General features: G+C 40.7%; 1 protein-coding gene and 1 non-coding gene across 3 annotated transcripts in view; both read left to right on the forward strand.

Moving 5' to 3' along the window:
- Nucleotides 1-228: 228 nt before the first annotated feature.
- On the forward strand, nt 229-4,926 carry LOC109201989 (uncharacterized). Its single transcript, XR_003219917.1, has 3 exons — nt 229-361; nt 2,335-2,659; nt 3,787-4,926. It is a non-coding gene; the product is annotated as an uncharacterized LOC109201989 (transcript).
- Nucleotides 4,927-6,360: 1,434 nt separating this feature from the next.
- LOC112841712 (uncharacterized) overlaps nt 6,361-15,907 on the forward strand; it is a 38,059-nt gene continuing 28,512 nt past the window's right edge. Inside the window, exons 1-3 of one of the 2 annotated variants that reach the window (XR_003219916.1) lie at nt 6,361-6,715; nt 8,966-10,466; nt 14,048-14,386. Coding sequence is in view for 1 of the 2 variants with exons in the window: in XM_025906841.1 (XP_025762626.1) it covers nt 10,442-10,466; nt 12,534-12,709 (201 nt within the window). In the remaining variant the exon portion in view is untranslated. Of the gene's footprint in view, nt 6,716-8,690; nt 10,467-12,533; nt 12,710-14,047; nt 14,387-15,907 lie in introns of those variants that run through there. The other variant, XM_025906841.1, reaches the window with a different exon arrangement.

Raw genomic sequence — 15,907 nt, forward strand, 5'->3', positions numbered from 1 at the left:
GAAAACAATATTTAAAGTACTACACAAAAGTGTCGGCCCACCACTTTTTCTTTATATTTTACTAGGAAAAAAAGTAGATGCAAGGATTTGTGGAAACATACATGGAAATACATTACAGAGTTTTAAAATGCTAACGAGTTTGAAAATTAATATTTGGTACGACCACCTTTATTCTTCGACACAGTCTGAACTCTCTTATGCAGCTTTGTTCTCATTTCTTTAAGTAGTCTTCAGGAATAGTTCTGCAGGCTTCTTGAAGAATATTTAAAGTTGTCTTTGGATGTTGAATGCTTTTTGTTCTGCTCTCTGTGAAGATGATCTCACACTGCTTCAGTGATGTTGAGGTCCAGACTCTGGGGAGGTGAGTCCATGACTGATAGTGTTTTATTGAGTTTTTCTATCCGGGTATGCTTTTTCTGGCTATACTTTTATGCAAGTAATGGCTGAATATAAACTTACAGTGTGCACAAGTGCTCAATAAGTCCCCCCGTGGATACACAGCATATGTCAAACTCATCCCATGAGCATGTCTGGAGTCACTGCAGCGAGTACGTGTTTCTTTAGGTGAATGATTGTGGAATTAAAGCATTTTGAAATTGGATGCTGGTCTGGAGGTGGGCATATTAAGCACTTGTCAACATTGTAAATTTTGTGTGTATAACTTTACATTCGCTGATGCATTTTAAAATTTACTGCAAGTTTCTATATCTATTAGCTAAAAGAATATATAGCCTTCTGAAATGAGATGATTCTTTTTGATACACCATGGGCTTTTTTGCCTGTGATTTGATCAGATTTCATGGGCAGCTATCAAACACCCCAACAGATGTTGAGGTGTTTGATAGCTCATCAAATGTTGCTAAATTCTGACTCTGGCTGTTGAAACTAACCCCCGCACACGTCAAACCAATGACAAGAGGGAAAACAGAAATGTCGAAAATCTCTCATTAGAAATTACAGATACAGAAAATGCAGTTTTCAGGGTCTGTAAATACAGTTGTGGTCATAAGTTTACATCCACTCATCAACCTACACAGGATCAAACATTACATACGGGCTCAAATATTTATACACACACCCACTAATGTCCCTTTGCAACTTGCACCTCGACCAGCCATCAACAAGCTTCTGACATAATTCTGGCTGAATATTTGACCAGTCTTCTTGGCAGAATTGGTAGAATTCATTTAAATTGGTTGGTTTCGTGGCGCAGACTCAGCTTCTAAGTGTTGTCCACAGATGTTCAGCAGGGTTGAGGTCGGGGCTTTGGGAAGGTCATTCCAGAAGCTTAATGTTTGTCTACTCTATCTATTCCAAAACCAGTTTATCTGTGTGTCTGGGATCATTGTCCAGTTGGAACACCCAACTGGGCCCAAGTTTCAACTGTATGTTCAAACTTGGACAGAACTGGACATTCTATTTTCAAGTTTTACCTCAAATCCTGATTTACCCCTGGTAGCAAAACAGCCCCAGAGCATGAATCTACCAGCACTATGCTTGACAGCTAGCACAGTGCTCTTAGATTTCAAAGCCTCACCTTCACTCCTCCAAACATACCTGATTGTGGCTCAATCTTTGTCTCGTCTGGCAACGAAACTTTTCTCCAGAAGACATTTGGCGTGTCCATGTGGGCAGCTGCAAATTTCAGATAAGCTTGAAGGTCCTGATTTTTCACCAGATGCTTTTATCTTGGTCAGCACCCTCTCAGTCCATGGCAATGTAAAACTTGTTTCACTGTGGACTGTGATGCCGGTGTTCCACCGGATTCCATGGCACGTGTGAGCACTGGTTGTTCCTGGGTTGTTCCTAAACATCCTGACCACTTTTCTCTCATTTGAGGGTGACAGTTTGGGTCTTTTTCCAGACCTTAGCAAAGTGCTGACACATCCAAATAACTTTCACTTATGTACAGTATTTGGTATCTGTACATAACTGTCTTGTATTGTTCAAACCAGTGAGTGCTATCAAACAAATCCTTTTTATGATGGCAAAGGGAAACTACCAGTTATAGTCAATCACTAATAGCCTTGTCAAGTTTAAGGGCTTTATAGAATTTTCACTTATTAAAATAATTAATTGAGTATATTTATATATTTGCACCTGTATGTTTACTACTGACTGTGTGTTTTAGATGTTTTAGATAAAATCCAAAATAAATTCAAACTTGCTGCCGTACAGTAAATCTACCCTGGAAAAAGAGCAGTTCAAAGAAATCATTAAAATTCCAGAATTACCAGGATATTCACGCCCATGATGAGTGGATCTAAACGTTTGATAACAACTGTATGTATATAAGATTTTTCCCAGTTTAACCCATTTATCTTACATATGAAGTGACACCACAAGTCGCTTTCTTTCTCTCCCAGCTTCAGTAATGCCCCCTGCTCCTTCCGAGAAGACGCTTTGCTCTGGCTCGGATTTCTCTTCCAAAGCCGTTCTGTGTCTGATTGAGGCCGTCGGGCGTCGCTGGGGTCTCTATGAGACTCGGGAACGCTCGCAGCTCTTCCAGAGTGTTCAAGAGGAGATGGCCTCCAAGGGGCACATACTGCCTGTTGAGAAAATCCGTCGCAAGTGGAACAACCTCATTGTGACATACAAGAGGGTTAAAGACCGCAGCCGGGAGACGGGACATGCTAAGACGTCTTGGGAGTTCTTTGATGTGAGTCTAACGGGAAGACAAACCTGGGGACAAAAAATAGTTGCTGACATTTTGTACTGATTTAAGTAAACCTCACAGCTGGACATAGTTGCTATGAATTTTTTCTAGCCCTCTTTCTTTTCTCCTTTTCCTTTTTCAAGTGCTTTAGAATAGTCTGCCTGTGTACACTACACAGTCTACTATAGAGTGAGACGCTTGAAATTTCCAGCTGTAGAAATATGAATTTCCCCTCAGGACAAATGTAACTGACCTCAAACCCGGCCACCAATAATCATTATCTAGAGTTTAACAGCTATTACAAATATAGCCGCACTGCATCTGTGGATAATGTGTGTAAGATAGATAGATCTATATATATATTAAAAAAAGGTGCAGAAAGAAGAAACTGCTGCTTTATATATTTTGGAAGGTGTGGTCGATGGAGAGTACAGGCCTAGTCTATTTTACAAAATTCAAAACTCAGGGTTACTAACTAGAAATCAGAAGCATTCTTCTGCTGTTGGCGATATACCACCAGCCATAACATTATAACCACTTGCCTAATATTGTGTTTTTCCCCTTTTGCTGCCAAAACAGCCCTGACCCATCGAAGCATGGGCTCCACTAGACCTCTCAGACTAGGACACCTTCTGGTCTGTAGCCATGCAGCCCCATATGCAACAAACTGTGATGCACTGTGTATTCTGACACCTTTCTATCAGAATTAGTATGAACTTTTTTTTTGCAATTTGAGCTACAGTAGCTCATCTGTTGGATCAGACCACATGGGCCCAGCTTTCATTCCCCACCTGATCAGTGCCCCTTGGCTGCCCATGACCCTGTCACTCCCAAATCCTTACTCTTGCCCATTTGAAAAACTGTATCATATAGAGATGGAAAGACTTTAAGGACCTCACAGGGTTAAATGACGAATAGTTCTTGTACAGGGATGTTTAATCTGAACAACTGTGAGGAAGTACAGCAGAAATAACTAGGATTATAACATAAAGTAACAAGGTTTAATGTCAGCCTAAGACAGCATACGGTTACATTGTTAACTAGTATTTGTAAGACATGGATTACAATGCTGTTTGATGTATTCATTGATGTACTTTCTCCATATCTTTGTGTGTCTTGTTCCACTCTAGTTGATGGACGCCACCCTCTGCGACACCATTGGCACTCAGATCGTCAACAACAAACGAAACAAAGGCGGCAGCACGGTTTCTACACTGCCTGCTCCTTTGGCTAAGATCGCTGCAAAGCCCCTGCAGCTTCCACAGCCGACATCCACCATCATCCGTCCTAGCAGTGACTTCGCTGCTGTTGCTGGTGGTGGTGGTGTGGACTCAGTAGGTCTGGGCTCCAGTGCCGGCACCGCTGCCAGTACGTCGGTGACTGCAGCGACCATTAGCTCAACTAATGCTCCAGACCTCAAGCCCCTGATCGTCCTCAATGGTGACATTGTTACTACTAGTATTCACCCAGCCACCATTGTGCCGGCTCCTTCTTTTATCTCCTCACCTTGATTTACAGAAACAGCCACCACATCCCCTTCCCTCATCTCAGCCAGTAACACAGACCTCAACACACTGGGCTACACGGGCCACAAAGCTCCATCCATCTCATCAGGTGTCATCCCTTTTCGCCTGAGTACAACATCGCTCACCCAAAGCCAGAATCTCCTCGGCCTCTCCTCTTCATTCCCCCTCACGTCCTCCTGCCTCACTTCCTCTGCTGCCACCTCTTTGTCTACAACAACTGTGTCTGGAACTGAAGGACAGAACCAGAAGGTGAAAGCGGAGCAAGGCGGCTCCACTTTGTTCCAGGAGATTCTGAAGCGACAGGAGGAGCAGGCCTACCTCGATCGAGTGGCTCGCCGCAGGGTTGAAGCCAGAGAGAAGAGGCGGGAGAGGAGGGAGGTGCGAATGTCCGAGTCCCTAGGGAGGATAGCCACGGCCCTGGAGCTGCTCTCCTCCAAACAGGACACAGTCATCGCCCTCCTACAGAGGCTGGCTGATCGGAAATAATCTACGGTGAAAGCCTGGAAAGTAGAATCTCCTGACCTTGTGTTTTTCCCACCTGAGATCCTCCTTATGAAGCTCTCGTGCACTATAATGCTACTTTAATGAGCATAATTTGATATAAATATGAATTTGACAAACTCTTAACTAAATAACAGACAAGCGCAAAGGTGAGTCATTGTTCCGTGCTTTTAAATTGTTGTGCATTGTAAATATGTTAGTTTGCTTCACTAACATCAAATAAAAATATTCTTTGGATATGCACCATAAAGCTGTGGTCTTTTGAACACTTTGTCCCCAGATTGCAAGAATAGAACAGTGATTAACTACTAAAAAGTTACAATAACTTCACATGCAATCAAATCAACCATTAAAATATTACCAAGGCCTAGAAAATCCCCCAAAATTAATTTAATGAAGAATCTTTAATCACAACAAGGTTTTAGCTTCATAAGCAGGGCTCTGAATCATCCCTGTTACTTTTCATTTTTATGTTTTAACAGGAAATCCTCGTGACCTAACAGATAATCTCAGGTTCCATGTAGGCTTGTAGGAGGTTAACTGTATGGTAAATGGCCTGTATTTATATAGCGCTTTAATCGTCCCTAAGGACCCCAAAGCGCTTTACATATCCAGTCATCCACCCATTCACACACTGGTGATGGCAAGCCACATTATAGCCACAGCCTCGCCACACTGGCGCCACCGGGCCCTCTGACCACCACCAGTAGGCAATGGGTGAAGTGTCTTGCCCAAGGACACAACGACTGAGACTGTCCAAGCCGGGGCTCGAACCGGCAACCTTCCAATTACAAGACGAGCTCCCAACTCTTGAGCCACGACTGTATGTGTCTTAAAAGCAAATGTTATGATCACAGAGTCAACCTTAAAATAAAGTACAAGCCAGTAAGATTAGTTGCATCCTGTTAACCCAGCAATGAGTCTGTGTGAGTCTGAATCAGCTGATGTTTGTTGAGGATTTGTTCTAAGGTTGAAGACAAGATTCATTTATTCATGAATGAATAAATGACTGAGAGCCAGGCTTTGGTTTATCTTTGATGAGTATAATTTTCAGATAAGTATTATGGTTAACAACACAATATTTCATTGAAATGTAGCTGAAAAATGAACCATTTACCCGACGTACTCTCAAAATACTACATACGTAGGTGCGGTGCTTGAGTAAGTGTAGCTGATTACTTTTCATTGAAAAGTAAATGAAGCTGAAAGTAAATGCTCTCATTTTAAAATATTTTCATTTCACATTCTGTGAAAGGGGTGAATTTATTGAAACTTTATCCCTGATCAGGACGTTTTATGAAGCATTAAAGTATACTGACCACTAGATGGCGCGCTGAGACCATTCATTGTATTTCTTCTTAAACCTTTAAAGAGCAATTGTCTTAAAACACTTTAGGCGGTTCGTGTGTTTTGTAAAAGTATCAGTGATATAAAGAATCGCAGTATCATTAAATGTAATAGTTTAATTGTTTCCTCGTTGCATTGCTTCTCAGCCTCACCATAAAATAACGAATCAAAGTCTACTTCTCAGTCAAAATGAAAGTAATGATATTCTATTTGAAATCATAACTTTATTCCACATTAAGCTGTTATGCAAGAAGTCATCAGATCTTTGATCGCTTACACCATAAAGGTTTCTCCCATCAGTGACTCTCTATAAATGCAGGTGGAGTGCCAAGTTTATTGGTTTAAAACATTTGGGTGGAAATAGTCTTGGCTCGAAACAGGTAGAAAAATAACACCTATGTCCTGCAGAGCGGCCGATTGTCGCTGCTGACCTAATTATTCAGCGTATGTGGACTTGACTGTAACTTGGTGGATGCGGTATTCTCGTAGGGCAGCCAGTATGTGACTTGACTGTAGAGCCCCACCCTCAGTTTAAAACAGAAAGCACCGAGGAAGCTGTGGTGAAAGAAGCTCCACCTAACAGACTTAGAGATTTGAGTTTTGGTGATACCTCTGTCTTCGTCCACCATGAGCACTCCGGCCGCTGACAGCATACTTATTCCAGCAGAAAGTGACCAGAAGAAGGGTCAGTATGAAATATGGAAATGCTGCTGAGTTAAAAGTTTTTAGTTTAATGTTTTTATTTAGTTTTTTGTATGTTTTTTGCCCCCGTGGGTGTCGTTGGACGGCGTTTCCTTCTTACTGTCACAGCATGTTCTTAATCACGTGTCTTCCTTTGTTCAACTGACACATGTAGAAAGAAAAAGAGAGCAGTGTGAGTCATACTGGTGCTTTAGCTGAGCTGTTGACTATTGCAGTTTATAGGGCTTGTTTCAGATGTTTGAAGATTGAAGCCATTCTCTAAAATATAAGCTTCCAATGGGGGGAAAATAAAACCACATAAGTTTTAATGTTTTTTACAGTACTTTCATAAAAACAAACAAAAATAAAATCCAAAATGGCATTGACTATTTTTATCTGCTTTCTTCCTGTAAGTGTGTGTGTGCGTGTTCAACTAACACACCAAGTTAGCAAACAGTGATTTTGAAAAGTGCACATTTAGCCTCTATGTTTGATGTAATGTTCATTTAATGTCTGCATCTCGTTTCTCGTGTTCCTTATTCCCACTTATCTGCTCTTTAGAGTCTTTGTATCTTTTGAATAAAGGCTTATTTTTACTTTTGTCTGCGTTGTCTGCCTCTGTGTCCTGCTTTTACTGCTTTTACCTCTTCTCATCTCACTCGAACTCACAACTGAACCATCACTGATTCCAAATCTAACTGTGTATCACAAAACCAAGAGACTCTTTAAGCTGTACACCAGCATTATAAATGTGTGATTAAACTTTACAAATATAAATACTTTAGGTAGTTACAAAGTTGCGAAAGTTAGATTAGTAGCTTAGTTATTTAATAAGTTACTTAGCTAAGTAATTAAGGTTTGTAGGATCGATAAGTATTAAGAAATGCAATGGGGTTTTTGAGTAAGTGAGCCCAGGACCACAGATAGAGTTGTGGTCAAGTTTACAGCTATTGAATGTCATGGTAATATTGGGCTTTCAGTGATTTCTTTGGACTCTTCATTTCCAAGGGTGGAATGATTGTACATCTTTAATGACCTAAAAACAAACAAAGAATTAGGTGTAAGAGTCTGATTTTCTTCGGAATTTTCTCCAATCCACACAGGGTGAAAAGTTTACATATCTTTGGAATAAAGGCTTCTTTTTACTTTTGTCTGCTTTGCCTGCCTCTGTGTCCTGCTTATATACCTAAATATTTGATCCTGTGTGAAAAGTATACATAGAAACTGAAATATATACATACACTCCCAGTGATATTTGGTTAAATGACTCTGAGCAAGTTGCACCTCAATCAGAGACTTTCAGTCGCCAACAACAAGACTGTGCTTAAAACCCGGTTCTTTGCCAGCAAACCAAATAAATTTAATAACCAACTCTGAAAAGAAGAGCGGTCAAACATTCAGCTGGAATTATGCCACACGCTTGTTGATGACTACCAAACGTTTCTGATTTAGGTGCAACTTGTTAACAAAATATTAGTAGGCATGTACCTATATATACCTATATATTTGATTCTGTATGTAAACTTTTGAACCTGTGCAGAGTCGAGAAAATTCATGCCCACAATGAGTCAATATAAACTTCTAACCACAGCTGTAAATAAGAGTTCTATTTATGCCTTTTATATGAGAGGATAAGGCACGAACATGCAGCTGGTTGTTTTATATAACTGAAATTTATCAAGCTCTCACATTTTGCAACATATTTACCTTCATAGTTTGAGGTCACTTTTCGAGTCTCTTTTCGATTCTCTAAATGAACTTTGACTTTACACGTCTCGGCTTGGCCACCTGGAGCCTGTTGACTCTTGGATCTCTGCTCAGTAGCGAATCTGTTGCCAAAAAGCTACTGAGTTATGGAAAATAACCAGAATAATATCAGTATAACATGACTGAAATTAGTAGTTAAATTTAGTAATAGCAATTTCTGCAGTAAAAGAATCATTAATGCCTGGATCATTTTGGTTAATCATACAAAATTCTATTTTTTGAAAAAGTAATATACAGTGTATTAATCTTTACTTTTTATTATATTCATCAACAAATGCCAAAATGCTTTGTATTTGCCACAATGTAACAACATAATAAAAAAGTTCATACTGTTCGTGCCCTGGGATGCAACAGTCTGGGCTAATATGTGAAAGCCACGAATTTCTACAAATAAACACGGCTAATATCAGAAGTCAGAATGAAGAGCACAACAACTTTCATGAACTCTGAATAGTGTTTAAAAATGCTTGTTCTGTTGGGTTGACAGAGCCGTTGAGGATCATGCTTCTTGGAAAATGTGGCGCAGGCAAGAGCTCGAGTGGGAACACCATCCTCAATAAAAAGGTGTTCAGGTCAGAGATGAAGCTGGGCAGCGTCACTGTTCACTGTGAAAAAGAGTCCGGGGTGGTTGGAGATATACCTGTCAATGTGATTGACACACCAGGGCTTTTCGAGAAGGGAAGCAACAAGGAGGACATCATCCAAAAGATTCTTCATTGTCCAAAACTCCAGGAACCAGGACCCCACGTCTTTGCATATGTTGTTCCTTTAGGAAGGCTGACTCAGGAAGACCAAGACACCCACACGCTGATCGAAGCAAAGTTTGGCCCACAAGTGTGGGACTACACCATCGTGCTGTTCACCCACGGCGATCGCCTGGAAGACAAAAAAATAAACAACATCATTACTGAGAGTGACGAGAACCTCCGCAACTTCATATGCAAGTGTAGCGGTGGCTTCCACGTCTTCAACAACAAAACCCCGGAGGACCAGAAGCAGGTCACAACTTTTATGGAGAAGATCGAGACCCTGGTGACCCTGCATGGAGGTAGTTACTACAAGACAGAGTTGTATCCTGAGAAGGAGAGGAAAATCAGAAAAAGACAGGAAAGCATCCTTACAGAGAGACAAGAAGAAATCAGCAAAAAGGAGGAAAATCTGAGGGAGCGTTACAAGGATGAAGAGCTAAAGAAGATGAAGACAAACCTGTGGAGAAAAGAGGAGGAAAGAGCAAGAAAAGACGCAGAGGGGGAATTATGCAGCAAGTCCTACATCATGAAGAGCATCCTGTTGCTGGCTTTATTGTGTCTACTGTTATGTTGGGATCTTGGGGTAGCAGCTAAATGGCTTTGTGGAATAGGAATCATTTTAATTGTGGCGTCTTTTAAGATATTTCCAATTATTCCAGGAAAAATACCAGGTCTTTCTAAGAAAAAGAAATAGATGAGCTTTTACTGTGTTAGTGATTTATCATTCAAATGTGTGACAGATGATATATCTAACTGATTTAATTAACAAAAATAATTTTCATACAAATTTGTCTGTCCATAATTAGAAAATATTATCATCTGATATCATCTCATTAATCTCATATTTAATCAGATAACAGAACTGTAAAAATGCTAATGAAAACAATATTTAAAGTACTACACAAAAGTCTCGGCCCACCACTTTTTCTTTATATTTTACTAGGAAAAAAAGTAGATGCAAGGATTTGTGGAAATATACCTGGAAATACAATACAGAGTTTTAAAATGATAATGAGTTTGAAAATTAATATTTGGTACGACCACCTTTATTCTTCGACACAGTCTGAACTCTCTTATGCAGCTTTGTTCTCATTTCTTTAAGTAGTCTTCAGGAATAGTTCTGCAGGCTTCTTGAAGAATATTTAAAGTTGTCTTTGGATGCTGAATGCTTTTTGTTCTGCCCTCTGTGAAGATGATCTCACACTGCTTCAGTGATGTTGAGGTCCAGACTCTGGGGAGGTGAGTCCATGACTGATAGTGTTTTATTGAGTTTTTCTATCCGGGTATGCTTTTTCTGGCTATACTTTTATGCAAGTAGTGGCTGAATATAAACTTACAGTGTGCACAAGTGCTCAATAAGTCCCCCCGTGGATACACAGCATATGTCAAACTCATCCCATGAGCATGTCTGGAGTCACTGCAGCGAGTACGTGTTTCTTTAGGTGAATGATTATGGAATTAAACGATTTTGAAATTGGATGCTGGTCTGGAGGTGGGCATATTAAGCACTTGTCAACACTGTAAATTTTGTGTATATAACTTTACATTCGCTGATGCATTTTAAAATTTACTGCAAGTTTCTATATCTATTAGCTAAAAGAATATATAGCCTTCTGAAATCAGATGATTCTTTTTGATACACCATGGGCTTTTTTGCCTATTTCATGCCCCTGAAAAAGTCCCCAAAAACTTGGGTTCAAGTCTTAGCCATTCTGTTCTTATCCTTCACAATTAATAAACTTTCTGCATCACTGGGATTGTGTGTGTTTTGATCAGATTTGATAGCTCATCAAATGTTGCTAAATTCTGACTCTGGCTGTTGAAACTAACCCCCGCACATGTCAAACCAATGACAAGAGGGAAAACAGAAATGTCGAAAATCTCTCATTAGAAATTAAAGATACAGAAAATGCCGTTTTCAGGGTCTGTAAATACAGTTGTGGTCATAGGTTTACATCCACTCATCAACCTACACAGGATCAAACATTACATACAGGCTCAAATATTTACACACACCCCCACTAATGTCCCTTTGCAACTTGCACCTCGACCAGCCATCAACAAGCTTCTGACATAATTCTGGCTGAATATTTGACCAGTCTTCTTGGCAGAATTGGTAGAATTCATTTAAATTGGTTGGTTTCGTGGCGCAGACTCAGCTTCTAAGTGTTGTCCACAGATGTTCAGCAGGGTTGAGGTCGGGGCTTTGGGAAGGTCATTCCAGAAGCTTAATGTTTGTCTACTCTATCTATTCCAAAACCAGTTTATCTGTGTGTCTGGGATCATTGTCAAGTTGGAACATCCAACTGGGCCCAAGTTTCAACTGTATGTTCAAACTTGGACAGAACTGGACATTCTATTTTCAAGTTTTACCTCAAATCCTGATTTACCCCTGGTAGCAAAACAGCCCCAGAGCATGAATCTACCAGCACTATGCTTGACAGCTAGCACAGTGCTCTTAGATTTCAAAGCCTCACCTTTACTCCTCCAAACATACCTGATTGTGGCTCAATCTTCGTCTCGTCTGGCAACGAAACATTTCTCCAGAAGACATTTGGCGTGTCCATGTGGGCAGCTGCAAATTTCAGATAAGCTTGAAGGTGCTGATTTTTCACCAGAAGCTTTTATCTTGGTCAGCACCCTCTCAGTCCATGGCAATGTAAAACTCATTTCACTGTGGACTGTGATGCCGGTTTTCCACCGGATTCCATGGCACGTGTGAGCACTGGTTGTTCCTGGGTTGTTCCTAAACATCCTGACCACTCGTCTCTCATTTGAGGGTGACAGTTTGGGTCTTTTTCAAGACCTTAGCAAAGTGCTGACACATCCAAATAACTTTCACTTATGTACAGTATTTGGTATCTGTACATAACTGTCTTGTATTGTTCAAACTAGTGAGTGCTATCAAACAAATCCTTTTTATGATGGCAAAGGGAAACTACCAGTTATAGTCAATCACTAATAGCCTTGTCAAGTTTAAGGGCTTTATAGAATATTCACTTATTAAAATAATTAATTGAGTATATTTATATATTTGCACCTGTATGTTTACTACTGACTGTGTGTTTTAGATGTTTTAGATAAAATCCAAAATAAATTCAAACTTGCTGCCGTACAGTAAATCTACCCTGGAAAAAGAGCAGTTCAAAGAAATCATTAAAATTCCAGAATTACCAGGATATTCACGCCCATGATGAGTGGATCTAAACGTTTGATAACAACTGTATGTATATAAGATTTTTCCCAGTTTAACCCATTTATCTTACATATGAAGTGACACCACAAGTCGCTTTCTTTCTCTCCCAGCTTCAGTAATGCCCCCTGCTCCTTCCGAGAAGACGCTTTGCTCTGGCTCAGATTTCTCTTCCAAAGCCGTTCTGTGTCTGAATGAAGCCGTCGGGCGTCGCTGGGGTCTCTATGAGACTCGGGAACACTCGCAGCTCTTCCAGAGTGTCCAAGAGGAGATGGCCTCCAAGGGGCACATACTGCCTGTTGAGAAAATCCATCGCAAGTGGAACAACCCGCAGCCGGGAGACGGGACATGCTAAGACGTCTTGGGAGTTCTTTGATGTGAGTCTAACGGGAAGACAAACCTGGGGACAAAAAATAGTTGCTGACGTTTTGTAGTGATTTAAGTAAACCTCACAGCTGGACATAGTTGCTATGAATTTTTTCTAGCCCTCTTTCTTTTCTCCTTTTCCTTTTTCAAGTGCTTTAGAATAGTCTGCCTGTGTACACTACACAGTCTACTATAGAGTGAGACGCTTGAAATTTCCAGCTGTAGAAATGTGAATTCCCCCTCAGGACAAATGTAACTGGCCTCAAACCCGGCCACCAATAATCATTATCCAGTCAGAGTTTAACAGCTATTACAAACAGAGCTGCACTCTGCATCTGTGGATAATGTGTGTGTGTGTGTGTGTGTGTGTGTGTGTGTGTATATATATATATATATATATATATATATATATATATATATATATATACATATATATATATATTAAAAAATGGTGCAGAAAGAAGAAACGGCTGCTTTATATATGTTGGAAGGTGTGGTCGATGGAGAGTACAGGCCTTGTCTATTATACAAAATTCTAAACTCAGGGTTACTAACTAGACATCAGAAGCATTCTTCTGCTGTTGGCGATATACCACCAGCCATAACATTATAACCACTTGCCTAATATTGTGTTTTTCCCCTTTTGCTGCCAAAACAGCCCTGACCCATCGAAGCATGGGCTCCACTAGACCTCTCAGACTAGGACACCTTCTGGTCTGTAGCCATGCAGCCCCATATGCAACAAACTGTGATGCACTGTGTATTCTGACACCTTTCTATCAGAATTAGTATTAACTTTTTTTTGCAATTTGAGCTACAGTAGCTCATCTGTTGGATCAGACCACATGGGCCCAGCTTTCATTCCCCACCTGATCAGTGCCCCTTGGCTGCCCATGACCCTGTCACTCCCAAATCCTTACTCTTGCCCATTTGAAAAACTGTATCATAAAGAGTGGTACTGAATTTATACAGTTTTTAATACCATAAGAGAACTGAGTCAATATAGAGATGGAAAGACTTTAAGGACCTCACAGGGTTAAATGACGAATAGTTCTTGTACAGGGATGTTTAATCTGAACAACTGTGAGGAAGTACAGCAGAAATAACTAGGATTATAACATAAAGTAACAAGGTTTAATGTCAGCCTAAGACAGCATACGGTTACATTGTTAACTGGTATTTGTAAGACATGGATTACAATGCTGTTTGATGTATTCATTGATGTACTTTCTCCATATCTTTGTGTCTTGTTCCACTCTAGTTGATGGACGCCACCCTCTGCGACACCATTGGCACTCAGATCGTCAACAACAAACGAAACAAAGGCGGCAGCACTGTTTCTACACTGCCTGCTCCTTTGGCTAAGATCGCTGCAAAGCCCCTGCAGCTTCCACAGCCGACATCCACCATCATCCGTCCTAGCAGTGACTTCGCTGCTGTTGCTGGTGGTGGTGGTGTGGACTCAGTAGGTCTGGGCTCCAGTGCCGGCACCGCTGCCAGTACGTCGGTGACTGCAGCGACCATTAGCTCAACTAATGCTCCAGACCTCAAGCCCCTGATCGTCCTCAATGGTGACATTGTTACTACTAGTATTCACCCAGCCACCATTGTGCCGGCTCCTTCTTTTATTTCCTCGCCTTGTTTTACAGAAACAGCCACCACATCCCCTTCCCTCATCTCCGCCAGTAACACAGACCTCAACACACTGGGCTACACGAGCCGCAAAGCTCCATCCATCTCATCAGGTGTCATCCCTTTTCGCCTGAGTACAACATCACTCACCCAAAGCCAGAATCTCCTCGGCCTCTCCTCTTCATTCCCCCTCACGTCCTCCTGCCTCACTTCCTCTGCTGCCACCTCTTTGTCTACAACAACTGTGTCTGGAACTGAAGGACAGAACCAGAACGTGAAAGCGGAGCAAGGCGGCTCCACTTTGTTCCAGGAGATTCTGAAGCAACAGGAGGAGCAGGCCTACCTCGATCGAGTGGCTCGCCGCAGGGTTGAAGCCAGAGAGAAGAGGCGCGAGAGGAGGGAGGTGCGAATGTCCGAGTCCCTAGGAAGGATAGCCACGGCCCTGGAGCTGCTCTCCTCCAAACAGGACACAGTCATCGCCCTCCTACAGAGGCTGGCTGATCGGAAATAATCTACGGTGAAGGGCTGGAAAGTAGAATCTCCTGACCTTGTTACAATAAACTTTACATGCAATCAAATCAACCATTAAAATATTATCAAGGCCTAGAAAATCCCCCAAAATTAATTTAATAAAGAATCTTAAATGACAACAAAGTTTTAGCTTCATAAGCAGGGCTCTGAATCATCCCTGTTATTTTTCATTTTTAGGTTTTAACAGGAAATCCTCATGAGCGACCTAACAGATAATCTCAGGTTCAATGTACACTGTTAAAAAAAAATCTTTAAAAAAACGGTAATATTCCGGCAGCTGGGGCGCCAAAATACTACCGTAAAATAGCAGAAAATAACTTTCTCATAAAAATACAGTTATTTTCAGTAATGAAAATAGAGTTTGTTGCGCTAATTTTACATGGGATTCTGCCTTTTCCAAGTGCTTTTAGACATTAAATTAGGAACATTTTAACGTGATTAAACAATGAAATTACCTATAAACAAGGTCAATGAATGTGGCAATATGAATCATAATACGTAAATGTACAGAAATATACAGTTAACAGTTTGTTTAAATAATAATAGATTGCATGCCCTGGGACCATAGCTGGACTGGCCATCGGGCATACCGGGCATTTGCAGACAGATACATTTAATAAACATGAAAATTATGTTTTATTACATTACAGTGATTTAACATTAATTGACATTTGAAATGTGAAATCACAGTCTATTTACGTAACTTTAATGATATTCTAGAACAGGGGTAGGCAACCTTTCTGATGGCGAGTGCCATTTAAAATTTCCTCAGAAGTCAGTGTGCCATATGATTGCATTAGCAATAAATTTAATAACGCTCTATATGAACAGTTACAACAGAACAAAACTGTAAAATGCACAGTAAAATACTTTTATATTAGGATTTTTTTTTTACAGTGCAGCCATACCCGCGACCTTGTGGTTGTTAGTTCACATTCATTGGCCGATGCTTAGCGTC

The sequence above is a fragment of the Oreochromis niloticus genome, linkage group LG4 (assembly GCF_001858045.2).
Source record: "Oreochromis niloticus isolate F11D_XX linkage group LG4, O_niloticus_UMD_NMBU, whole genome shotgun sequence".
Taxonomy (NCBI): domain Eukaryota; kingdom Metazoa; phylum Chordata; class Actinopteri; order Cichliformes; family Cichlidae; genus Oreochromis; species Oreochromis niloticus.